The sequence below is a fragment of the Micromys minutus genome, assembly GCF_963924665.1.
Source record: "Micromys minutus genome assembly, chromosome: 27".
NCBI lineage: Eukaryota > Metazoa > Chordata > Mammalia > Rodentia > Muridae > Micromys > Micromys minutus.
Window position 1 is genome coordinate 37,115,227 of NC_137962.1, and position 26,456 is coordinate 37,141,682.

The window sequence follows — 26,456 nt, forward strand, 5'->3', positions numbered from 1 at the left end:
ATTAGCTCCCACCCCCAATTTCCTAACTTTTCTCTGGATCACTGACTGTCCTATGTTTTGTAATGTCTAGACCCTATGCTCTAAAGTTCTAGTCCAAGAAATGAGAGAAGAGTGGAAAGAACAGAATTTGAAATTAGGCTCCAGTTGAAATATTAAAATTTTGACTAACAAGTAACAGGTTTCTAAAAATTATCTCTTAGAACCCAGTTTTGTTATGAATGCAAAATGTTTATTTTGGTGGAAAGCTGTACCAATTAAATAAGAAAGTAAAAGTAAACATACCAGGGAGTGTGACCCAGGAAATAACCAACAGATGCACATATGTAGCCCTTAGTGTATGTAAGCATGTATATGAGGTAGCACTCAGATTGAGTTAAGTGTTTCACAGTCCCTCCAGTCTCTCAACATCAAACCAAACACTAAGCAAAATTTGCTCAGTCCCGGCAAAGAGCCTACACCACATGTGACACTTACTATCTCACTGAAAATAATTTAACTGAGGCAGAAAGCAATGAGGTAAGAACAGGGAGAGGTGAAGAACAAAGAGGATTTTCTGGGAAAACAAACTGACAGAATAGAACAATTAATCTTAGCTTACAGATAATTTACCCAGAGAGTCAATTTATTCTTTCTTCCTTCCTTCCTTCCTTCCTTCCTTCCTTCCTTCCTTCCTTCCTTCCTTCCTTCCTTCCTTCCTTCCTCCCTCTCTTTCTTTTTTTAAAGATCTATTATTAGCCATGGTGGCTCATACCTTTAATCCCAGAACTTGGGAGGCAGAGGGAGGAAAATCTCTGAGTTTGAGGCCAGCCTGATCTACAGAGCTAGTTCTAGGACAGTCAGGGCTACACAGAGAGACCCTGTCTTGAGAAAATGAAAACCAAAGTGACTAGTGTCTCTGGAGGCCAGCAGACAGTAGATCTCCTGAAAGTGTAGTTACTGATGATTGAGAGCCAACAGGTGGGTACTGGGAACTGAAACCTGGTCTTAATTACTTTTATTTGGACTTTCTTATTCTACTTTTCCAAATACAACTAATTTTCTTTCTTCTCTTTCTTTTTTATATGTAAGTACACTGTAGCTGTCTTCAGTGTACTGAAGAGGGCATCAGATCTGATTACAGATGATTGTGAACCACCATGTGGTTGCTGGGATTTGAACTCAGGACCTCTGGAAGAGTGGTCAGTGCTCTTAACCAATGAGCCATCTCTTCAACCCCACAACTGATTTTCTATATTGCAGTCATTAGCCCAATGAAAAGTAAGTCAGATCACCAAGCCAGTATACCAACTCTGCAGAGGGTTGTGGCAGACATTAACAACCTCAGGATATGAATTAATCATTCCAGAAACAACTACTCTGTCCGCTGACTGACAACTCTGTCTAGTCTTAACTCCAAGGCCATCTCCTCACAAGTTTCTAATAACCAATGTGAAGTAACCCTCTGTCCTGTCCACTACACTCCCCTCATTTGTTTTTGAGAACATAAAGGTGATAACTTGAGATACTACATTTTCCAAAGTTATTATAGGCATTTTTTTTTTTTTTTGAGACAAGGTCTCTCTACATAGTCCTAGTTGTCTGGGAATTCATTCTGTAGACCAGGTTGAGCTCAAACTCACAGAGATCCACCTGCACCCCCAACCCCCATTGTTGACATTAAAGGCATGGGTCAGCAGAGCATGGCACCAGTATTTTATGCATTTCTTATACTCTCCTTATTTAGGGTTTGAGACAGGGTCTTCCTCTGTAGTCTAGGCTGGCCTGGAACCTTCCATAATCCTATCTTGGCCTGCTACAGGCATGAACTACCCATTTTGTATACCATTGAAGCATCATCTCTAATAACTCACTGCTAGGAGAAAGCCCAAATAGTAGGACACTGACTCCAGGAAGTCCTCCTTGAGACAGACCATGGCCCATGGTGCCTCTCATACAACCAGTCTATCCATCTGATGGATCTCCCACCACAGTTCTTACTATAATTACTTATTCTTATCTTCTACTGAATGATGTCTTTTGACAATAAGTAAAAATTTCAACTGCTTGAATACTTTTCCTTCCAACAAAGTTTTCTGTTTTTATTTTTCTCAATAGAAACAGAGAAGCCCAGTGACAGTGGTGCACAGCTTTAATCCCAGCACTCAGGAGGCAGAGGCTGGCAGATCTCTAGGCATACTGATTTACAAAGCAAGTTTCAGGACAGCAAGGGCTACACAGTGAAACCCTGTCTTCAAAAAAACAAACTAAACAACCAACCCAAACCATAGAACCATGCAGTAATTGAGGCTCAGTAAGCTAGAGGACAGAATATAGAAAAGAAATGTGGCGATTAACTATAGATCACACACAGTGACTTGGGAGAGGTTGCATTTGGAAGATACAGTCCCTATCTCTAGCGCAGTATGACACCATAATGCAGCTCTGACATATGCTTGTCCCTCTGCTTGCCACACAATCAGAACCCTCAAGTCTTTCAGCAGTGTCCCACCCACACTACTAACATTAACTTCAATGTAAAAATATGCCTATTTGCAGTCACTTCTGCTACCACCAACAGCAACAGAGCCTGAGCTGCAACGAAAACGGTGCTCACGATCAAGGGTGTTTGTTTCTAATACTGTCAGACCATGGTGGACTACTACGAAGTTCTAGGAGTGCAGAGATATGCGTCACCGGAAGACATTAAAAGAGCATACCGTAAAGTAGCACTTAAATGGCATCCTGATAAAAATCCAGAAAATAAAGAGGAAGCAGAGCGAAAATTCAAAGAAGTTGCTGAGGCATATGAAGTGTTATCAAATGGTGAAAAACGGGACATTTATGACAAATATGGCAAGGAAGGACTAAACAGTGGAGGGGGAAGTGATCCTAACGATGAACGTGAATACAGTTTCACATTCCGTAAGGCAGATGATGTATTTAAAGAAATTTTTGGTGAAAGGGATCCATTTTCATTTCACTTCTTTGAAGACTCACTTGAGGACCTTCTAAGCAGTTCAAGAAGCTCCAGTGGAAGCAGAAGCAGAGGCACAGGATGCCTTTTCTCCCGATCCTATGACCACCCAGTATTTGCCAGGCTTTCTTCTTATGACACAGGATATTCGTCATATGTCTCATTGGGGCATGAAGGCCTTACTTCATTCTCTTCCCTGGCATTTGATGATACTGGGATGGGCAACTATATGCCCATTACACCTTCAGGCAAAGCTACTAATGGAAGAAACGTTAATTCAAAGAAAGCTTTTGAGAATTGTAAAGAAAGAGAAGCTGAAGATGACAGTGAGTTGAGATCCTTTCTTATAAATGAAGAGGGCTTTGCAGATAAATGTAACCGGAGAAGGCAGTCCTTCAACAATTATTCACCAAATTCCTGTACCCCCTCAAATACAACTCGATACACTCTTGTGGACAACGATGAACAAGGAACACCTTGGGTCACCAAGAAGGAACCTTCCATTTTCTCAGCAGGATTCAAGGAAGGTGGTAGGAGGAAAAAGAAGAAGCACAAAGAGGGGCAGAAGAAGAAGTCCAACAAAAGGAACCGCTAATTGACCATTTAGACACATTATGCTCATATAACTTTTGAACACCACTCTTTTGTGTGTTTTGGTTAATCACAGTTTTATAGATGAAATGTGTTTAATATTATGTAAGAGTAAGTGGGGCTTTTGTTTCTTTGCTTTTGAGATATGGTTTCAACTTTGTAGCCCTGGCTAGCCTAGAGCTTGCTAAGGAGACAAGGCTGACCCTCAAACTCAAAGAGATTTGCTTATTCTCTGCCTCTCAGTTGCTGGGATTGGAGGTGTATACTACCATGTCTGGCTTTTTTATTTTATTTAAACCTTTTTACCAAGATTGTGAACATTTGGTTAGCAGTGTGTAGATAAGTTATGTTAGATGAATTTGTGGTGACTGTGACTTTAAAACTTTGGAAAAGAGCAAAGTTATTTTTTTTTTTTTTTTTTTTTGTTTGTTTGTTTTCTTTCTGAGCAGTTTGAGCATAGAATCCCCATTGCACCCAATGGAGTTTATGAGCTATTTAATTCTTCAGTTAATACTATCACAAATTTCTTATAAATATACATAGCATTAGGAGATAATCATCTATTAAGAAACACAGGTTCAGACTATATCAAGTATTTTAAGTTTGAAGGAGCCAGACATTTGCTTAGATGTTCAGCACAGTTCTGTTCATAGCATCTAAGAGGTAGAAGCAACCACAACAATCAAAAGACCAAGATAATAACAAGAACTTATGAGTAGCTACGGTTGTGTACGCACATGTGTACACACACACAAATATTCAGACTCAGAAAAAAAGTCCTGCCATGCTGTCTGCGTCTATGTCTCAGTTGTTTGATGAAGGTGGTTTTAACTGGAAAATCTTGTCATTTGCTTTAATATGGATAAGCTTGTGGAATACTTGGATTACTAAAACCTTAAGATATTATGTGAAATAAGCTAGTCACTCATAGACAAATAATAATTAATGTTAACAGGATACCTAAAGAAGTCCAAAGTGAGAGACCAGAAGTAGAAAAGAGGTTGTTTTATGGGTAAAGAGCTTCAGACTCATAAAACAAAAACATTTTCTGGAACCCCACTTCTCAATAATGTGAATATACTAATACCATTGAACTATACATTGAAAAAATGTTTAATATGATAAACTAAATTTAGCGTGCATTATACCACAATTTTTTGAAAAGCCAGCATTAGCCAAGATTCCTTGGAACAACCTGGTTATATCATGTGCTGCAAGGCACTGGTCACTCTCTCCAGATATGACACATTCTAGTATGATCTGTGTAAGATATAAAATGCATTATTGTAAAACACCATAAGGTTCATGTTGAAAGAAAATACGATGAGTTATGAATATAGATACCCAACAAATGGTTTAAACTAAAAACTTTATTAATTTGCTTCTTTTTAAAAATAAACTTTTGGGCTGGAGAGATGGCTCAGTGGTTAAGAACACTGACTGCTCTTCCAGAGGTCCTGAGTTCAATTTGCAGCAACCACATGGTGGCTCACAACCATTTGTAATGAGATCTGATGCCCTCTTCTGGTGTGTTTAAAGAAGCAACAGTGTACTCGAGTATACACAAAATAAATAAATACATTTAAAAAACCTTTTTATTTCAACACTGTTACTTCCTAAATTTTCTATACTGCTTCAAACTTCATTGAACACTGCTTCTCAACCCTTTACTCATCCTCAAACTCTTAACATTACTATTTGCGGGCCTACTACTTGCTGAGCAGTATAAGGTGCTCTGTTTTGTTTTTGGGGTTGGGTGGGGAGTGAGGACAGGGTTTTTCTGTGTAGCCCTTGCTATCCTAGAAATTGATCTAGAGACCAAGCTAGCTTCAAACTCAGAGATCTGCTTCCCTCTGCCTCCCAAAAGGCATATGCTACTGTTAAGTGTTAGGTATAGAAAACTAAACAAAAGACATAGAGCCTACAAACTGGAGATACACATTAAAGTAAAACGAGATCTGCTAGGTTTTTTAGCTGCTTGATTAAAAAGGTAGGTCAAGTGTATGTTTGGTAAGATACCTAGACACTTGAAGTAGCAAGGTGCTACATTCCCGGTGTATGCTGCATTGGAGTCTGAGGAGCACTGAGATATAAGCTGCATGAGAGGAGTCTGGGGAGCACAGAGATCAGTGCCACAGATTAAGAAGAGCAAATGGATTAAAACAAACAAAGGATTCTGCAGGGACTGACTGACCACTATATGCCTGTTAACTGTTAAATAGGAGAGACTAAGACATAGAAGGTTTTGAGGAGGAATCACATATTGAAATTGAGCTCTTCTGTTGTTGCCAAGAGACTCAAGCAAGCAAGGTTAGAAAAGGGGAAATCAACTACTGCCACAATCCATTTGAGATTATAGTCATTTAGTCCAAGATGGTGGCAATGGGGTGTGTGATTAAAAGTGGTGGCAGAAGGATACACTGCCATAGGGTATGCTGACTAAGGTGTGACAGGAGTTGAAGCCAGGCTTTGGAAAACAAGAAATATAAGAATGGAACTGTCTTAAGAGAGAAAGGAGTGCTAAATTTTGGATATGCTACACAAGAGACACTAAACACTGAAAATAATTTGCAGCATAACTTGTGCTTATACATTGTCATTCAATAATATTGGTCACTTTTTTAATTTTAAAAGTGTTTAATTATTGCAAAATTTAGGCATCATTCTAGGCATTAAGATGCCAGTCTCAAGTTCATATAAATTACTCAATTAAAGGTGCAAATAAATCATCCAGCAACACTGAAACCTTTGTTTTGTATTGCCTCAGTGGGTAGGTATAGGGGAGGGAAAGGTAATTTATTCTTTTGGAGAAACTAGGGATACTCAGTTATTTTCAGAAAATACAAAGTTATTTTCAGAAAATAAACTCATAAAAGTTTAGAGTATTTTAAATAATATTTACAGAAAATGTGTCATTTAGTAAGGTTTACCTGTCTCCATGCAGAATTAAAGTTGAAAACAAAACTGTTTCCAGATCAAACCCCAACATCTCAAAAACAGTAAGAATTTACTATGTCTCCCATTCATCTTTCTATTTTTCTTTGAGTTAGATTTCATATAACCCAGGCTGGCCTTAAACTTGCTGTTAGCCAAGGATGAATTCGACTACTGATTCTACTGCCTCTATCATCTAAGTGCTGGGATCACAGGAATGTACTATCACATCTGGCCATTTATCCACTTCTAACTGAAAGTTCAGATTTAATTATTTTTCCCAATAGCTTAAACTTAAAAAAAAAACATTTTTCCCCCTTCTTTTCTTGCTCCGTTCCCCAGTGTTTCCAAGGTATATTCAGGAATACCAGCCCAAGGCTTACCACAGCAAAGAGTTCAATGGACAAAATATATTTTGCCAATCATTGTTAAATATATTCTCTGAGAATTAAGACTAATCAGGAGTGTGTGGGTTGTACTTTATGTATCTGACCAAATCATTTGGGTATAATACCATAAATGCTCACGAACATAATTTTTAAGAGGTCCCTATCCATCTCAAATGGAAATGTTTAGTACCACCACTGTTCTTAGTGTTCTGTGGATCTGATGATGTTTGTTGTCAGGACAACTCTTTGCTTTGTTAGACCCTCTGGCCTTCAAAATCAAACCTGTAAAGGTGTGCTTGTATTTCTTATCTCTTTATTACATCCCCCTTCACCACAACATAGAACCTTTATTTCATGAGCATATTCAGTATGCTGCTACATAGTAATTTTTACCTTTTTATCTGCCTATCATAAGGAGAGAAACTTTTTAGTGTTCAAATTTTGTTGAATGAAGTTAACTTCCTTTCTTATGTCAGATTTAGTATGCATACTAAATGCCTTAATTTGAAAATGTAATTTTTTTTTTTTTTTTTTTAGAGATAGGGTTTCTCTGTATGACAGCTTTGGCTGTTCTGTAACTCAGAGATTCCCCCTGCCTCTTGACTCCTGAGTACTGGGATCAAAAGTGTGTGCCACTACAGCCTGTTGAAAATGCAACTTTTAAATGTACAACTAGTAGTTTATTTTGCTGCTTCTCAGATGACTAGCAGCATATTCCATCATTTCTCAACTAAGTGGACCTTAAGTTAGCAACATTTGCAGGCCTGGGGGCCTTTAAGTCACTGCTAAACCTTCTGACAACTCCAGGTTCAATTCCCATCACTTACAATTAACTAACCAAACACTACCACCAAAAACCCAAAAACTTCAAAGTGTAAAAAGATACTTACCTCCTGTATCCACACTTCTGATTTGCATGCCTTCCTCAGGTGAGAAAGTCCCCCCCCCCCTAATTTTTGAGACAGGGTCTCAATTATGTAGCTCTTGCAGTCCTGGGACTCATTTTGTAGGCCAAGTGGCCTCAAACTCAGAGATCCACTTGTCTCCTCCACACTGGCTGGTTTTTCGTCAACTTGACACAAGTTGGAGTTTTCACAGAGAAAGGAGTCTCCCCTGAGGAAATGTCTCAATGAGATCCAGCTGTAAGGCATTTTCTCAATTAGTGGTTAAGTGAGGAGGGCCCAGCTTATTGCTGATGGTACTATCCCTGGGCTGGTAGACCTGGGTTCTATAAGCAAGCAAGCTGAGCAAGCCAGGGGAAGCAAGCCAGTAATCAGCACCCCTCTATGGCCTCTGCATCAGCTCCTGCCTCCAAGTCCCTGCCCTGTGTAAGTTTCTGTCCTGACTTCCTTTGGTGGTGAACAGCAGTGTGGAAGTGTGAGCTGAATAAACCCTTTCCTCCCCAGCTTGCTTCTTGGTCATGATGTTTTGTGTAGGAACAGAAACCCTGACTAAGAGACCTCTCTAGGGTTGGGATTTAAAATGTTCATCACCATGCCTGGTTTGTTATGGTAGTTAGAGCAGCAACTCTCAACCTGTGGGTCACAACCCCTATCGGGGTTGAACAATCCTTTCACAGTGGACCAGTATCATCAAATCCTGCATATTGGCTATTTATATTACAATTCATAACAGTAACAAAATTACAGTTATGAAGTAGAGAAGAAAACCATTTTATGGTTGAGGTCAACACAACATGAGCTGTGGGTTGCAGCATTAGGAAGGTTGAGACAACTGCTCCAGAGCCTTTCTAAAGAAAGGCAACTATATGGCAGTTGTCAAGGCAAGTTCTGGGAGCAGTGAATGACTAAACTACATTCACTGTACCAAAGTCTCAAAAAAAAATATTTTTAAGAAAGGAGTAACCAAGAACACATATTTCAAGTCCTATTTATGAGATTTGAAACCTAAACTCTAAGGATAACAGAATAATTCAAATGCAAAACCAACAATAACAAAAAACAAAATGAAACAAAACAAAAGCATTCCTCTCTTCTTTGCTGAATTCCCAAATCAGTTGGGTCAAGACTATAATCACTCAGCTATAATGTCATTTGTTGCTTATCTGCCTCCCTTTTGGTTATGAATAACTGGTGAAGTGGAGAGGGACCCTCAATAACCAACTCAAAAAGTTATTGGATGAAACTGCACTTTCTGGCTCAGGAAATGAGAAGCTGCAAACAGAATCTACTAAGCAGAATTAAGAACTGGTATAAAGAACTGGACACCATCATGTAACACACATCTGGCTTAACCGTGTTTCAGTCCCTCAGTGATAAACTGAAGATTCATTGTCACTCCTTCATTAAAACTAAAAAATATTTAGTGGTAATATAACAAGATTCTGAACTTATTTTCCTTAGAAAAAAACTATAATGTATTTACTGAATGTTTATGTATTTTAGCCCAGAATCTAGTCCTAAAGCTAGATCAATTCAGGATTTACACGAAACTTCAAGAAAGTCAATGATCAGAAACAAAAGGCTGGTTCTAGTCTAGTCACAGGCTGTGGCCTCTGTGAATATAATTAATCAATCACACATTTTCACTCATTCCCATCAAAGGCACATCTTAACTGCTAAGATTACAGAATAGGCTCTGTGCAATGGAGGATTTTAAATTAGCTAGCATAATTTCATTTTCAGCGAATCCAAGAATCAAGACCAATTTTAATGTTAAAAATCCTATTTTCTGGTTTACATTTTGCACACCTCATCTGATGTAAAATCCAATATTAGGTCCCCTTATAAGGTAGATGAGTCACTTTTCAGGGTAAAATTTTGTTAGATTAATTGCTCGGAGTACTGTACACGGAAGGTTCACATTCTCCGTGCTCTATAACATTGACTGTTTATGTAAGATGTTCAGGCACGTCCCCCGTCTAGTACTTTATAATCTGAACTGCACAAAACATTTGTTTCTAAACGTGTTTCTTATATCTTTTGAGCTAGCTTTCCGATGAAACATACGAAAGGTGAATGATTTACCCTGACATAGCACACACACATCACACACAAAACGCTACTTGACATAAAACAATTTAGCCAAGTGTGATGATAAAAGTTTAGAATTCGACTAACTTTGAAGATAGTCCCTTGGAGTTCCCTTCTCTTTAGTTGTCCCAGCTTCCCAGAATAACAGAACCTAAAGCCCACTCTTTCCTAAAAAAATCCACGGAGGCCCCAGGAGCTGACTGGTCCAGAAACACGGATCATTAACTTGTAGCTCTTTGGACTGCTTTAGGCTTCTCCAAGAGAAGACCTGGAGGGGTGACGCCGGCGGGAAAGACTCTAACCTGAGAGGCCGCGGAGCCTTGCTATAACGGGAACCAGCTTGGGGGTTGAGAGCAGAGACGGCATGGCCAGCAACTACTGGTCAGGAAGAGAAAGTACAAATTGCGGGGAAAACTACTAGTACAGCCGCGTCGCCAGGAAACCAGTCAACCGCCCGGCCTCTTCCGGCAGGCGCTGCTCGCGGACTTTCTTTCGGGGGCGGCGCAGAGCAGTGACGTCACCCGGCTGGGTTTTTGGCGCGCCGGTCCTATGGGTATTTTTGCCCCTCCTCCTGAAAACGGCGTCTAGTTTTCTAGTCTGCTTAATGCCCACCTTCACAGAAGAAATAATCCTATTCTAAATGCCTCCCTCTGGCCCGCTTGAAAGCACACACACAAGATCTTTCATCTATCCCAGGATCTAGGTTAGAGGAAAAAAAATGCGAGTGAGACTGTTGGCCTATCGGAGCAGGCATTATCATGGGCAGCCACACTTCTAGAAGGTTCTAGGCGCAGCACAGGTCCAGAGGTAGGGGGTAGGAATGAGCGAGCGAAGGACCGGGGTCACGAGGCCGTTGTGGGGGAGGAGCCAGCGGCGGGGGAGGTTCTAGTCTGTTCTGCCTCGCGGCAGCCGCCCCCTTCCACTCGGTCACGTTGAGCGGCTCCCGGGCCTGGCTTAGGGCCTCCTCAGCCGCCCACCGCCTGCAGCTTCCAGCCTCCCCACCATGGATCCCCGCAAAGTGAACGAGCTTCGGGCCTTCGTGAAGATGTGTAGGCAGGACCCGAGCGTCCTGCACACCGAGGAAATGCGCTTCCTGAGGGAGTGGGTGGAGAGGTGAGCCCTGGGCCCCGCGGACCGTTGGGAAGAGGGGGAGCTGGGCCCGAGCTGGCATGGGGAGGCGAGGGTAGCGGGTCTAGGCCCCCGCGTGGTTCGGTCTTTAGTGGCTTCGAGAGGTTATCGGAGGGACCGGGAGCGTTGGGCAATTTAGGGGTGGAAAAGCAGAGGGTAGAGCTGGGTTTTCCGCAGCGAAGTCTCCAGGGGGTGTGTTTTGGGGAGAAATAAATGTGGAGGGTTGTGGATATTTGAGCAGTAGAAATAATGCGCGAACTAAGACAAAGCTTTTACAGAGGGGTTGTTTTTCTTGAACCAGGCGTCTTGCTTAGGTCGCATTGACCCCCCCCCCCCCCCATGTATTGTTTTAAATAAACTAGTGGTAACTTATTTGTTCTATAATAACTCGTTATCTGTACTTGACCTTACAGCGATTTTAATTGTCTGGGATTGTGCTGGGAATCATTTATGCCCACGTTAGTTGTAGCTCTGTCATGTTGGATGCTTTAGGGAATTTTTTTTTTTCCTCTAAGACCGGCGTTCTTGCAGGACTAATTGTAGAGTATTTCGCTTGCGTACTATGAATTCCGTGAATAGATATCGTGCCGGCTGCTGGGAAACAGTATTACTGGGGAGTTGGTTTTTCTTTTTGTTGTTTTAGTCTGATAAAAGATTTTAAAGGCAGAATTAGAAGGAAGTTTAGGCACCATTAGACTCAGAGTGAAAACCAACAGTACAGACAAGCTGTAAATCTGTACAGCTGCCAGGAGGTGGGAGATGGAAAAAAAAAATTAAAAGTCATGCCCTCTGAATTAGGGATAGCAATGGACGCTTGTAGAAATGGGGGAGGGTCTTCAGAGAAAGTGTTCGAATTCAGTGTCAGGTCGAGCATGTTTAGGGACTTTGGTTAATATCAAAAAAGAGATAGGAAAAGGTAAAGTTATATTCTTTTCAATTAGAACCCAGAAAAAAACCAAGCAGGCTTAGCCAGGAAGGTCTGAAAGAAGCCGCGTGGAGTGAAGGGATCATGAGCAGTTTACTTCTTTAAAGATAATTATTCTATACTTTTTGCATATCTTCAGGTGTCAGCTTTTCTTAGAGGTTGTTTTCTGGAGGTGATTGACAGGTCTAGTTGGATTAACTTTAAGGGAGGATCCAATAAATAATGTGTAGTTTTTTCTTCTTAAATTTTTTTTTTTTTTGTTTTTGCTGGCTGAGAACCAGATAGGCCTCAAATTCACAGAGATCCCCGTCTCTGCCAAATATTGGGATTAAAAACATTTGCCAACACACCAGCAATTTCATTTTTTAAACTATTTTATGTGTATTGAGTGTATTGCATGTATATATGTATGCCTGATGCCCAGGAAATTAAGTAAAGGGCGTTGGGTCCCTTGGAACTGGTGATTGTAAGCCACTATTGTGGGTGCTGGGAACCGTACTTTGGGTCTTTTGTAGGAGCAACAAATATTCTTAATTGCTGAGCCATCTCCCCAGCCCCAGTGTGTAATGTTTTGGGTGGTTTAGAGTATAGTCTCCCCAGGGAAAGATGGACTAGGAGGAATTGGCTTAACTTGAATGAGCCTCAACAAATCCTGATACTCTTCACCTAGGAAGGACTCTTTTGTATGTTTAATTTTTTCAAAGATGTATTTATTTTGTGTGAATATTCTGCTTGCACTTTAATAAGTCTACTGCATACTTCCCAGTGAAGCCAGATTAGGTTATCTGATTCTTTGGAATCAGTTGTGAACCACCATATGGGAAATAAACCTGGGGTCTCTAACGAACAGAAAGTACTTTTACTTGGTGAGATGTAATCTCTTCAACTCTCACAGTATCTTAAATCCTACCAAAATTCAAATCCAAGGCTGATTTTGAGTGAAGAGGTCCATCTTAATTGGGCTTCAAGCCTTTTAATGTAAATATAGCAAGTTACCTAAATAAGGGTACAGATAAATGATACAAAATTAGTTTTTATAATTACATTTTTATAGTTTAACAGTTTACATATTGGAGGAGAGAGCCCTCAGCTGTTAAAAGGAGGTCCACAAATGTTGCCCAGGAAGGGATTTTTTTTTTTTTTTTTTTTTTTTTTTTAGGAAAGTACTTCTTTTTCTAGTCAGGTGGTGGTGTTGGCAGTGGCATGCCTTTAATTGAAGCAGATGGATCTCTGAGTTCAAGGCCAGGAAGTTCCAAGACAGTCAAAGCCACAGAGAGAAACCCTGTCTTGAAAAACCAAAAATGAGGGCTGGAGAGATGGCTCAGCAGTTAAAGAGCACTGACTGCTCTTCCAGAGGATCTGAGTTCAATTCTCAGCAACCACATGGTGGCTCACAACCATCTGTAGTGAAATCTAAGGATCACTTCTGGTGTGTCTGAAGACAGCAAGTGTACTCACATACATAAATAAATCTTTAAAAAGGAAAAAAGATAAAAGCCAGAAACAAATTTTAAAAAACACACCTTTTAACAGGCAGGCTTAGTGCTGGTTCCAGCATATCTTTTCCCTGCCCAGGTAAACAGCCTGTTAGCAGGGATTGTTAAGGAGGAACAGGGGGGCAATGATTGCCTGAGTTCCTAGTTGCCCTGTAGGTTGAGGCTGCAGCAGCTGTGATTCTAGGAGTTTCAGACCAGCCTGGCTAAACACAGCAGGACCCTATTAAAGACAAAACCTATTCCCTCCCATCCAAAAGAATAAAACAAAACCCCATACACTCACTAAAGCTGCATTTCAAGAGCACTTCTTAAGCCATGAGCAAAGGCTGGTTGAGTAATTTTCTTTGGGGAAAATGGAACTGGTGATTACTAAAAAAAATGCAAAATATTTCTACAAGTATATTCTCAGGGAAAAAGAAAGAAGTCAGTGATGTTTGTGCTGGCATTCTTCAAAACCTGCTGAGCGTTTTCTTCTTTTTCTCTTGTCACTTTCATAGATGTTTTTTACTCATGTTAAATATATAGAACTCTAAGAACTTACAAAATTATTACAGTAACTATTAAAACAATGGAGGAAACCCTAGTGGTGTACTTGTGTAATATGGCTTTGAGTCTTGGTACATACCCTTTAACAATCCTGTGTTTTGAAGCCTTTGCTTTCTCAAAAACAAAAAATTGCACAAGTTGCCATTAGACATTTGTTAGGACTAGAAATAGAGGACTAAATTTTAGTGTTGTTTCCTAATGAACGGCCTTCTAACCCAAAAGCTTAAGATATTTCTGTTCTTTGAACCACTCATATCTTGTTAAAGGAACATGGGTGGTGGTGGCACATACCTCCTTTAATCCCTAGAGAAATTGTGCCTGTGTAGTGAATTTCAGATTACATTCAGTGGAACTCTTGTTAGGTGTTAATATTTCCCAAAATAGTTTCTAATGTTATTTCTCATGGATAATCCATGTATTGTGATTGAGTATGTAATGTTTTGGTGTGATACACTTCAGTATGAGGTGGAGAATCTTGGGATGCTTAAGAGCCTTCGAAACTTAAATTGAGATGTTAATATAAACTAGATGTTTTGTCTTTTTTTTTTTTTTTTTAAGATAGGGTCTTACTATGTAGCCTTGGCTAGCCTGGAACTTACTATGTAGACCAGGCTGGCCTAACCTCAGATATGTCTTAACTCCACATCAAGGGTGCCAGGATTAAAGGTATATGCCACCATCCTTGGCTCTTTTGTGCAATTTAAAAAGATGCATCAAATATAAAGTTAGTCTAAAACAATGGCAGCATTTAGAGCAAACTGTTTTCAATATTTTAACCTTGGGTGGACAGTGTGACTATAAGGGGGAAAAAGAGTGAACTCAAGGTTTCAACTCTAGGAATGTTAATAACATGATCTAGAAGTCTTTATATTTAACCCAATTTGCAGTGACTGACAAAGATGCAGAGGAGAAAGCAATTGATACACATATATAAAAATGCAAGTTTTCACTGCTGGGGACTGATCCCAGAGCATGGAAGGCAAGTAGTGCCACATGCCCACCCAAAAGTGATTGTTTGAATAACAATAGGATCTACATAGTGAGTTCCAGGCTGGCCAAGGCTAGTGGGACCCTGTTACCCTCCAAAAAAGGGAAGAAAGAAAAGCAGATCTGAATTCACAGTAGTGTATGTGAGTCCAGATAAATGGTCCTTTTCCACAGTGCATTTTGCAGTACTTGATGGGACATGCCTTTTAGGAAATGTCGGAAGTGAGTAGAGTACACTTCTAGCCCAGTTTACACATGTGCTTAAGTAACAGTAGCATGCAGGAGACTGAGATTTTAACTCTCAAGAGAATTATGAAGTTTTGTGTGATCACATTTAACGAAGGTTTCTTCTCTTTCCTGGTTGGTGATTTAAAAAAAAAAGTGCTGAAAAAGTTAGAATGGTGACTTTTTTCAGGAAACTAGTTTCTTTTTTTTGAGACATTGAGAGAACTTAGGTCAAAATAGTCTACATTTAAAATTGGTTTGGGCTTGGGAGTGGTGAACTACAATTTAGAATGTGAAAAACATGAGGTAAAGCTCATGAGAACTTTTTTTAAATGTTTAACACTTTTTTTTTTTGGAACAATATTTGGTCAAAATTGATTGCTGATAGTAGGCTGCCAACATGCTCAGTCCCATTGAGTATGTGTTTTCTACTAGCGAGGACAGTCTACAATGCGGCCATCCAAGTCAGACAGCTGTACAGATGAGTCAGTGCTGTCCAGCTCTTAGAATTACAGGCTGTATTTGTTGCCGGCTCTCATTTTCCTTCTAAAAGTTGTCAGTTTTACTGACTTTGGTGATTTTTGACGATTTTAGTATTACAAACCAGTTATTCTAGCACTTCTATCCATTGAATTTGAGTTTATCTTAGAATTACATTTTTTGGCAGGACTGTCACTTCACAGAGCTAAACTGTTGTAACTATGTTTGGCCGTCATCCTACATTCCTGACACTGCAGTTTGAAACTTGGGAAAAACACAGCTTAAGAAGCCCGTCATTAAAATTTAACTTATAAGCCAATGTTTGGTTACTGTGTACCTTTGAAAATCTTTTCTTCTCCCTCTCCTCTCTTTAGTGTGCACTGGCATTTTGCCTGTATGTGTGTCTCTGTGAAGATGTCAGAACTCCTAGAGCTGGAGTTACAGACAGTGGTGATCTGCCATGTGGGTGCTGTGAACCCTAAAAACTTTTGAAAGAGCAGCCAGTGCTCTTAACTGCTGAGCCATGTATTGCCCCATCCCCCTTTTTTTTAAAGTGTAGAAATGTTTGTGGTGCTTATATACTTTTTCTTTATTAAGTCATTTTGCTTTACTGAATTAAAAATTAAGATATTTTAGATTATATTATCTTTTGTCATGTCAGAACCATTATTGAGTAATGGAAAAGTGTGTGTGTGTGTGTCTGTGTGTAATTAGAACAAATAAACTGCACAGTTTTTCTTGAATGAATGATTCTTCAGAAATGCCAAATTTGGTTGACTTGGTGACATACACACATGTAATCTTAGAGGATGTAATTTTAGAATATCAAAACTTGAAAGTCATCTTGGGCTTTTTGTCAGACTGTCTTAACAAAGTATAAAACCAGGGATTTGAGCTGTTGGAAGCTTGGCTACTTTCCAAAGTACCTAGATATAATTTCCAACATTCATGGTATTCAAAACCTTGTGTCATTCTAGTCCCAAGGAATCTGACGCTTAATTTTGCCAGCTTCCAGGCGTACCAGGCATACACTCGGTACGTGTGTTTGTACATACAAACACACAAAATAAAAATCTTTTTCACTAGTCACAGACAGTTGTGAGCTATTATGTCTGTGCTTAGAGCTGAACCCAGAGCCCTTGTAAGGACAGTGAATGCTCCTAACTGCTGAATCATTTTCCAGCCTGTGAAAGCAATCCACCATCCAGAATTTCCACAAAAAGACTTTTTGTGTTTTTGTTTTCTACTTGCTACTTTGCATTTGAACTTCTGTTTCATGTTGGGTTTACTGAAGGATGTTAATTCATGCCACAGATGAGAAAACATTTATAACACATGGAGCTGACACAGGCTCATGGACAGACCCCTGGATAAGACAGTGAATTGAGACCCTGGGTGATAGTTGAACATTGCCAAAGCCGCTCTTTAGATGGCCAGGACTGTACAAAAAGGGATTTAATACAATACAAAGCCACCCTTCCCCCGGGAAGGCTGGAGGTCTAGGATGGATGACTATATACTGATAACTAGCATAAATTGGTGAAAAAAAAATTGGAATCTGAAGCCCATCTAAATTCAGCTTAGATATACATCCTACATCCAGATCCCACTAATGGAAATGTGGGTTAAAAAATCATGAAAGAAGTTATGGCCTGCTGAGTAGGCTGAAGTACTTGCTGACAGAACCTGGGTTCAGTTCTGGGCTTGCTTTGTTGAAGGGAAGGGACATTGTCCTCCACCTCCCTGTGGGCTCTTGCACTTTCACACCACAAATAACCACAGTAAAAAAAGATAAGTAATAAAAGTAATGTAACTTTACATGGCCACTTAGGCATTCTGCTATTTGCATGTGAATTTATTCTTTTTGTAGTTTTGTTATTTTCATGTTGTCCTGGAGACTTGAGAAGTGGTTTCTGCATGCTAGGGAGTCACTTTACCACGAGGCTCCTGACATACTCTTTGTTAAATGTCACCCTCAAATTCTGCCTTTTAGATAAGTCCTACCCCTTATTTTCTAAGCTAATGGCTTAGAGGATGATTTATCATTTTGTTATTTATTGGTTTCTCCGCCTTTTGTTTTGCCTTTAAGAAGAGCTATAATGACAAGTTTATTAGGCTTACAAGAAGTAGGGAAAAGGTTTTATTAACTAGTGCGCTAAAAACAATTTGAAGTTGACAAAAAAACCACTCAACAAAGCATTCATATTGAGAATGTATTCTTCTAAGCATTGAAAGGTTATTGAAAACATTTAGACTTTAGGTTCTTCGCTTTTTAGTGAACTTAGAGTAACCATTCTAAACAACTATCTTTTTTTATTTTTTAAGCATGGGAGGTAAAGTACCACCTGCTACTCATAAAGCTAAGTCAGAAGAAAATACCAAGGTAAGTTCAAATTTCTTTGTTTAAGATAAGATACTGTGTTTCGAAACCAGTGTGGGCTACATATGTAGACTGTCAGTCACTGTTCTGTTGCTGTGAAGGGGTACCATTACTAGGCAACTCTTAGATTTAATTGAGGGCTTGCTTACAGTTTCAGAGGTTTAGTCCATTATTACTATGGCAGGCACAAACAGTAGCTGAGAGCTACATCCTGATGTGTAGATAGAGACACTGGGCTTGGATTGGGCTTTTGAAACCTCAAAGCTGACTCCCAGTGACGCAGTTCCTCCAACACTTAATCCTTTTAAATAGTGCCATTCCCTGGTACCTAACCATTCAAATATGAGACTATGTAGGGGGGGTGCATTCTAAAAGTATATGCTAACATATCAACAATTTGCATATTTTGCTAAGGATTTAAATATTTTAGAATTTAGGTAAAAACTCAGGCATTTATTTTTTAGAAGGAATTTTGCCCTTTTTTTTTTGGTTGGTTTTTTAAGACAGGTTTCTCAGCATAGCTCTGGCTATCCTAGAACTTGAACTGGAAGACCAGACTGGCCTCGAACTCACAGAGATCTGCTCGTTTCTATCTTCTGAGTACTGGGATCAAAAGCTTTTGTCACTACTCTTATCTTGAAATTTTACTTTATGAGAGGATAGGAGAGTGATGGGAGGGAATGTGCCACCGTGTCTATGTGGAGGTCATAGGATAACTTGCAGATGTTGGTTCTCTCCTTTGATTATATGGGTCCTAGGAATTGAATTTAGGTCCTAAACTTGGTGGCAAGTGCCTTTACTTGTGAGCCATCTTGCAGGTTCTTACTGTGTAGCCTTGGCTGACCTGGAATATTTGTAGGCCGAGTTGGCTCTCAATTTTAAGAGATGTGCCAAGTGCCAAAATTAAATGTATATGCCTACCACCCCTGGCCTAACTTTGTTTTGTTTTGTTTTGTTTTTTTTGTTTGTTTGTTTTTTTTTTTTAAAGATTGAATAGGGAAAGGAACCTAAGAGTTAAGTTACTTCTGAAGTACTGACAGTTGGGTGGTATAGGTTGGCTAGTGTGATACTTTTTGTAAGATACGTAGCCTCATTAACCAGAGAAGGCAGTGGTAATTCATCTCTTACTCATAATGCTGCATACTAAAGGGCGGAAGGAAAATTTGCTCTCCATTATGTGCTTGAATTCCACAGATGCTTTCTTTATAGTTCTCAAACTGAGCAACCCTTGAAAACTGAAGTGTTCAGGACATTTGTCATTAAAACAGGATAAACTGAGTGTGGTGGCACTGGCCTTTAATCCTACCACTTGGAGGCAGAGGCAGGCAGATCTCAGAGGTCAGGGCCAACCTGGGCTACAGAGTTAGTCTGACTCAAGAGAAAACAAACACAAAACTACTCAATCAGAAACCCTCACAATCTGAAAATATTCACCCTTCCATATAAGTCTCATGTTGTTGCCCAGACTGACCTCAGACTCCTAGGTTCAAATGACCCCACTGCCTCGACTGTTTTTAGTCTTTTAAACATCAGTCAGGAATAGTCTGACTTATTTTGCATGAATTGTTTTCCTATTTGTGTTTTAGTTTTCTGAAACAGTCTCATGCAAGGTAATTTGGTCTCATAAGCCCATGATCATCCATGCCATGTACAGCCAAGATGTTAGATCACGGAGAGTTATAGGGGACAGTGCCTATGAAGAATGATCTGTAGTGTGTAGTATATGAGTTGCTTTTGCTTTAAAACAAAACCCTGACAGTTTAAATTCTTAAAGGTTTGGATGGTGCCAGGCCTATAGTTAATTAGAAATGAGAAGTAAAAGAAGGGTATTAACAACTGAAATATAGTGAATTCGAGTAATGTATATGGTGTGTGTGTGTGTGTGTGTGTGTGTGTACAGACACAAACGCATAAAATACGTTACATATTTAAGTACTGACAACACTATCTAATTTCTTGTGCTAGGAAGAAAAAAGAGATACGACAACAGAGGAAAACATAGAGACAGAGGAGCCATCGAGTGAGGAGAGCGATCTAGGTGAGTGCTTGGTGGTGTAGTGTGCAGTAGGTACTCTTGGTGACTTAGTCCTGCATGGTTGGGATTTTTGTTTAGTAGTTTGTTTTGATACGGTGTCTCAGTTTGTCGCCCAGGATGGCCTGGAACTGTGGCATACATACATAGCCTTGAATTTGAGGCAGTCCTCCTGCCTCCGCCTCCTGAGTACCGGGTGTCTGGTTTTATATACTGGTCTGGTTATACACTGAACTACAGCCCTTTTCCTTTATCAATGGTTTGCCTGTGTTTTGTAGAATTTGTGTACACCTGATTTTTAAAGTTAATTATATTAAAATAAAATAGTATATTGTCAGTTATATTTTCCCTCAAAATTTACTGTTGTGGAACATCTTAAAAAATTATTAGAGAAGTTTGTAGAGGTCAAAAGGACAACTCTTGGGAGTTAGTTTTCTCCTACCTTGTGGAGTTTCAGGGCAGAATCTCAAGTTCAGGCTTTGGAGCAATCACTCTACCCACTGAGTCATCTTTCTGACTCCCAAATCTTTGCCAGTGAATTTTGGAAAATCAGTGGTGTGTTTTATATAAAACATTGCTCACATAAGCATCATGATCACTACAAGAGCTATCTGACTTTGACCAACAATTTTAAGTAGTAGTTTTGTTTAATTTTTATTTGATGTATATAGGTGTATGCATATGTACCTGTGCACTACATACTCAGTATGTGGTGCTCTCAGAAGCCAGAAGAGGATAGCAGAGAGTTACCTTGTCTCCAGGTTACCTCCTAATAGCTATTAATAGTTATTTTAGCGGGAAAGTAGTTTATAATGTATTGGAGTTCAGGGAAACTAGCTTATAGTTGTACTAGCAAGTCGTTCATTTTCTTTTTGGGATATACCTATAACCGCCGACCTGTTGGGTATTACTTAGCCTAGCCCTGAGCTCCACACAGATCATCATTTACTGGCTTGTTTCAAGCCAGTGACTTAACCATACCACACTGGCAATTTAGGTTTTAATCTCATGGTTTTCAACTTTTGCAGAAATTGATAATGAAGGTGTAATTGAACCAGACACTGATGCTCCTCAGGAAATGGGAGATGAAAATGCAGAGGTAAGTTTAGTGACTTACTTTAGGAAAAGTGAAGTTCCCCGGTGTTGGAATTATTTTATAACTCCCAAGATGTGCATGAAAAATCTTCCTTTGACTTAGGACAAATTTTATAATCTAACTATTTGCAAATTCCCATGTTATTTTTAATTATCTTGTAATTTGTTTTACTTGTTCTTTAAACTTACTTCAGCTTGACTGACCTGTAAAATTGTTCCCCTAAAATATATACCTACAATTAGAATAGTCTTTTTTCTCTGAGATGATTTTTTCCCCCCAAAATGGGGTTTCTCTTTAGCCCTGGCTGACTTTGAATTCATCTGCCTTTGCTTTCCAAGTGCTGAGATTAAAGGCGGGTACCACCATACCGGGCTTAGAATTATCTTTTGATGGAATATGTAGTGGCACATTATTTTTCAAATGCTTTTGTCATAAGGAGCCTCTCCTCAAAGAGCTGAAAACTGATACTTGGAAAGAAAGTGTAGACTACAGTTTCAATTAACAATGAGTAGTGGCCTTCCAGAAGGTCCCAGTATGTCTTACAATGTCTCATGGTGTCTGCTAAAGAAAGTTGTTTACAAATAGTAATGTAATGACTGCAGCTTAAGATTTTGGACCTTCAGCACCAGCTATCCTCAGTTATCTTTGCTAATCTTGTGTGAGGTAGTCTGTATTTGGAGCTTTGAGCTGACTTCTAATACAGCTGACTATATTCTGATCTATTTTGGTCATCAGTGGGTATTTGCACAATCCTGTTCAGACCTTTTCTCAAGTTTTTCTTAAGTTGTCTTTTCCTTTCTTATATTTCTACCCCATCTTCACCTTTTTTTATGATAGGGTTTCTTAGCCCAGGTTGGTTTGAAAATTTCTGCCTTGGATCTCCAAATGCTGTATATACAGGTCTTGCCCAATTTTATGGAATGAAGTCCAGGGCTTAGTTGCGCTCAGACCACCTATATCTTAGCCCCCCTCCTTCTGTGTGTGTGTGTCTCATATAGCCCACACGGTCCTCAAACAAGGTGATCTTAATAGTTTCAGTCTCCCAAGTGTTACTGGCATGCACTACCATGTCTGACTCTAAAGCTTTATTTGCCTTTTGTTAATTTACTCAGCAGAACGTTTATTGAAGTTTCGTTCCATCAGTGCTGGCATACTGTTTACTGTGTTTGGCCCCCTGGGGACTTTTGTTCTGTGTGTCTTATTTGCTTTCTTTATACTAATGCCACATTTTCTTATGAAGAAGTATACTAAGTGTTGTCTGCCTGGACACGGATCCATAAAACGATGACTATTTTAGTTGTTCTTACTGTTTTGTTTTTCAAATAAATTTTAGAATTAGATTGTCAGGGTCCCAGCATAGTTATTTTCATTCACAGTCTGGTTGTTTTCCCCCTCCCCTTCTGTCTCCCTCACAGGAGTTTGGGGGGTGAGAAAGGGAAAGGATAGGGAGATTTGATTAGGGTTACATTAAATTTAAGTCAAATTGGGGAAAGAATTTCTCTCATTATTGAGGTCATTCATGAATGTGGTATCTAATTTTAGGCTTTTAAAAATGCCTTTTAATATTTTTTAAAAGATTTTATGTACATAATATATATCATATGTATTATATGTAGTCTTCTACCTGCAGGTATGCCTGAACACCAGAAGAGGGCACCAAATCTCATTATAGATGGTCATAACTCACCATGCGGTTGGTTGTTGGGAACTGAATTCAGGACCTCTGGGAGAGCAGTCAGCACTCGTAACCTCTGACCAATCTCTCCAGCCCCCTCAATAGCTTTCTTAAAAAAAAAAACTTTAATGATTTTTATTTATTTGCATTGGTGTTTCGCTTGCATGTATATCTGTGTGAGGGTGTTGGATTCTCTGGAACTGAAATTATAAAGAATTGTGAGCTGTTACCTGGGTGCAGGGAATTGCACCCAGGTCTTCTGGAAGAGCAGCCATACTCTTAATTGAGTCATCTCTCCTAACTCCTCAATAACTTTCTTTTTTTGTTTAGTTTTTTTTTTTGTTTTGTTTTGTTTTTCTACATAGGAACTTGCTCTGTAGACCAAGCTGGCCTTCAACTACTTACAGAGATTCTCCTGCTTGTGCCTCCCAAGTGGTGGTATTAAAGGCTTTTTGCTACCACTGCTCGGCCTTCAGTAGTGTTTTTAGCATTGCTGCCCCTCTAAATTCCATGTCCTTTTGTTAAGTACTTTGGGTCACTATTTAAAACAAAAAAAACAAAACAACCCTTTAAAAATGTACACACTGTTGACTGATGTTTGTAGTTGTCTCTTTTCCCTCTTCTTCTTGGGATTCATTGAATTACCCTGTCATTTTAAGGTTAACATTCTTTAGTTCTAGAACATTTTAAATGATTATTTCTTGCAAATAGTGCTTCACTGTTGTACTCTTACTCTGGAATCATGACTCATGACTGGATGTACGCCCCTGTCCTTTTCTGTCACTGCTGGCTTTGACTGCTGTGTCTCATCTCTCCCACTTCACATCTCATTGTTTGGTTTTATCTTGATAGTTTTATGTTGATTCTTTTTTTCAGAGTTCCTTGGTTATTTATGTCTTAATACGCAAATTAATTTTAAGATTTATTTTTGTGCAGTAAGGTCTTCCTTTTTGACCCATGGTGGATTCCAAACTCAGGAAAACCTCCTGGGGTGTTAGGATTACCAAAGTTCACACTGTATCTTGCTTCTATGTAGTATTTTGACCACAAGTTCTCTGAAATTTTTCCTGTGGATAATTTTCAAGGTCTGAATAGATACTAGGCTTTTTCTGGAAGAAATGTATTTGCTTCCATCAAAGCTCTGAGTTGAGGCTGTCAATTAATTCTTAGGATAGCTTTTGACACTGGTAATACAGAATTCAAGTGGCTTTATGGTTTGGCTTTTTTTTCTTTTTAAAACATTCTTTTTAATATTCATTTTATTTTGTATGTGTGTACTTAGATGAGACTGGCTAAGTGGCAATACTTTTGCCTGCTGAGACTTCCAGGTGAGATGTAGATTTTCAGGAGTGCTTTCCCCTCTCCATCGCTACTTAACTGATCCCCTTGTGTGAAGGAGGTTTAGGTTTTGCTTACTATGTGGTCTTGCCAGTTGTAGACATTTCAAGTTTGAAATTCATTTGAAGTATGTCTTGTTAACCCATCTGCATTGTCTTCCTCTGAATGTATTCTTTGTGGGTGGTGTTCTCCATTAGCTTCAAAAACAAAACACCAGGGTATTAGGGTTGACCTTTGCTACAAAGGTGAATGTAGATTGAGTGCTTGCTTACCCTGAATTGCAGCCTTCGTTTACTCTCGGTTTTCTTGTTTATTTGTGCCTTTTGTTGTTGTTGTTGTTCGAGATAGGGTTTCTCTAGCCCTGGCTGTCCTGGAACTCACTCTGTAGACCCGGCTGACTTGGAGCTCAGAAATCCACTTGCCTCTCTCTGCCTCCCGAGTGCTGGGATTAAAGGCATGTACCATCACTGCCCAACTTAGTTTTTAAATTTTTGCTAATTTTTAAAAATTACCTTGGCCTTGTGTAGGGCCTGCTGTTATGAACAGTTTCTGACTTTGTTTTTTAAAATGTTTTTTTTTTTAATTTGCCAAGTGAATTTTTGTTGGCTTTGAATTCAATTAATAACTTAGAAATATATCAGAATATTTTAGTGAATACAGTTAACATGATACAGATCTAACAAATTTATTTTTCTATTTAATATAAAACTATTTGTTAAGCATGCTAATTTCAATAAATATGTATACTATACTGATCAAATCAGAATGTTTGTCCTTTTCATTTATTTCCTAATAAAGACAGATTGACATGTCATGTTCTTTGACTCCCTTCTCTATTCCCCTCTTGAATACAGGCATGTAGGTCAACATTTAACAGGCACACTTGGATAGCCATGTCTATTGCAGCACTGTTTGCAATAGACAAGTTAGGGACTTGTTGCCTGTCAGTAGGTGAGTGGAATATTCTATTGATGTGAAGAGACTATGACCAAGGCAACTCTTAGAAAGGAAAGCATTTTATTGAGGGTTTACTTCTAGTTTTAGAGGGTTAGTTCATGCAGGGACAGGCTGCTGGAGCAGTAGCTGAGAGCTGTACATTCTGAGCCTCAGACAGCAGGCAGAGAGAGGCACTGGACCTGGCATGGGCTTTTGAAATTTCAAAGACCACACCCTGAGTAACAAACCTTCAAGGATGCATCAACTCCAACATGGACATACCTCTTAATCCTTCCCAGTTTGTAAACTTAGTCCAGGCATGCAAATAAATGAGCCTGTGGGAGCCAGCTCATTCAAACCATCATGGAGATAAATAGTGTGTGTACACTGGATTTTTACTAAAATGAAGCATGAAATTGTATTGTTTGCTGGAAAATAGGTCCACTTGAAAATCATAGTAAGTGAAATATGCCAAACTCAGAGACAAATACCACATTTTCTTTGTATGTCTAGTGCTGTACATAGATATATAACCATTTTTATATATGTGATGTCAAATTTTCTTGGAAGTCTTTTTATGTTTGTGGAAGTCTTGTGTGGTCTTAGATATTGTGTTATAGGCTCAGTTTCATGCAGTTTTTTGTGGTGTTCAAGAATTGACTTTGCTTGTTGCTCTTGTATCATATGGGTCTTAGTAAACCAGGCTGGCCTAGAATATTGTACAATCCTTTTACCTCTACCTCTACCTCCTAAATACTAATCTCAAGGTGTGTGCTTTGCTTAGTGTTTTTGTATTCTTGTTTTACAGATTGAGTAACTTGTCAGTTCTTTGAACTTTCTAGTTAGATATAAAGATAGCTAACTTTTCTGTTCTGAGATGTAGCAACTCATTTCTATCTCCCTCCTGCTCTACCACTACCACCAATGCAGGGCCTTACTATATTACATATTGCTCTATTAGTCCTGGAACTTAATCATGTACACTAGGTTGGCCTTGAACTCAAAGATTCTCTTGCTCCTTCTGAGTACTGGGATTAAAGGTGTGCTTTTAATGTTTGACAGAGATCATTTTCTTAACCAGCACCTGCAGGTATTGTTTCACAGGTAGAAGTGCTTAACTTATTACCAAACATTTGACTTTGAATGTTTAGCATATGTTCTTGTTAATCTTTGTGCTGTCAACATTGTTGTTGGTATTTGTGCTCATAAGTAGGATAGGGACTCACAATATTTTTATGGCAATAAAGGATTAAGACATCATATGATTGGAGTATGAAAGGCACTAGTTCCTTTATGAAGAGACTGGTTTTAGTTTTTATGGGTAGTTCTCATGAATGTGGAAAGATGGTTAG

At 39.2% G+C, this 26,456-nt stretch overlaps 3 protein-coding genes across 4 annotated transcripts in view; 2 read left to right on the top strand and 1 right to left on the bottom strand.

Annotated features, from left to right (window-relative positions):
* XPNPEP3 (X-prolyl aminopeptidase 3) overlaps positions 1–10,277 on the bottom strand; it is a gene marked incomplete at its 3' end in the record, with an annotated part of 43,688 nt that extends 33,411 nt beyond the window's left edge. For both annotated transcript variants that reach the window (XM_080939173.1, XM_080939175.1), the window contains exon 1: positions 10,163–10,277. In XM_080939173.1, the coding sequence (XP_080795299.1) occupies positions 10,163–10,226 (64 nt within the window). In that variant the 5' untranslated portion in view covers positions 10,227–10,277. The remainder of the gene's footprint in view (positions 1–10,162) is intronic.
* DNAJB7 (DnaJ heat shock protein family (Hsp40) member B7) lies at positions 2,628–3,548 on the top strand (the record flags this gene model as incomplete). Its single annotated transcript, XM_080939180.1, has 1 exon — positions 2,628–3,548. One exon carries the CDS (start codon positions 2,628–2,630, stop codon positions 3,546–3,548), a length of 921 nt encoding a protein of 306 aa, XP_080795306.1.
* A 434-nt stretch (positions 10,278–10,711) lies between the features above and the next one.
* The window catches only part of ST13 (ST13 Hsp70 interacting protein), a 33,673-nt gene continuing 17,928 nt past the window's right edge, over positions 10,712–26,456 (top strand). Inside the window, exons 1-4 of the mRNA XM_080939031.1 lie at positions 10,712–10,973; positions 17,973–18,030; positions 19,993–20,065; positions 21,088–21,158. Of these exons, the coding sequence (XP_080795157.1) occupies positions 10,864–10,973; positions 17,973–18,030; positions 19,993–20,065; positions 21,088–21,158 (312 nt within the window). The 5' untranslated portion in view covers positions 10,712–10,863. The remainder of the gene's footprint in view (positions 10,974–17,972; positions 18,031–19,992; positions 20,066–21,087; positions 21,159–26,456) is intronic.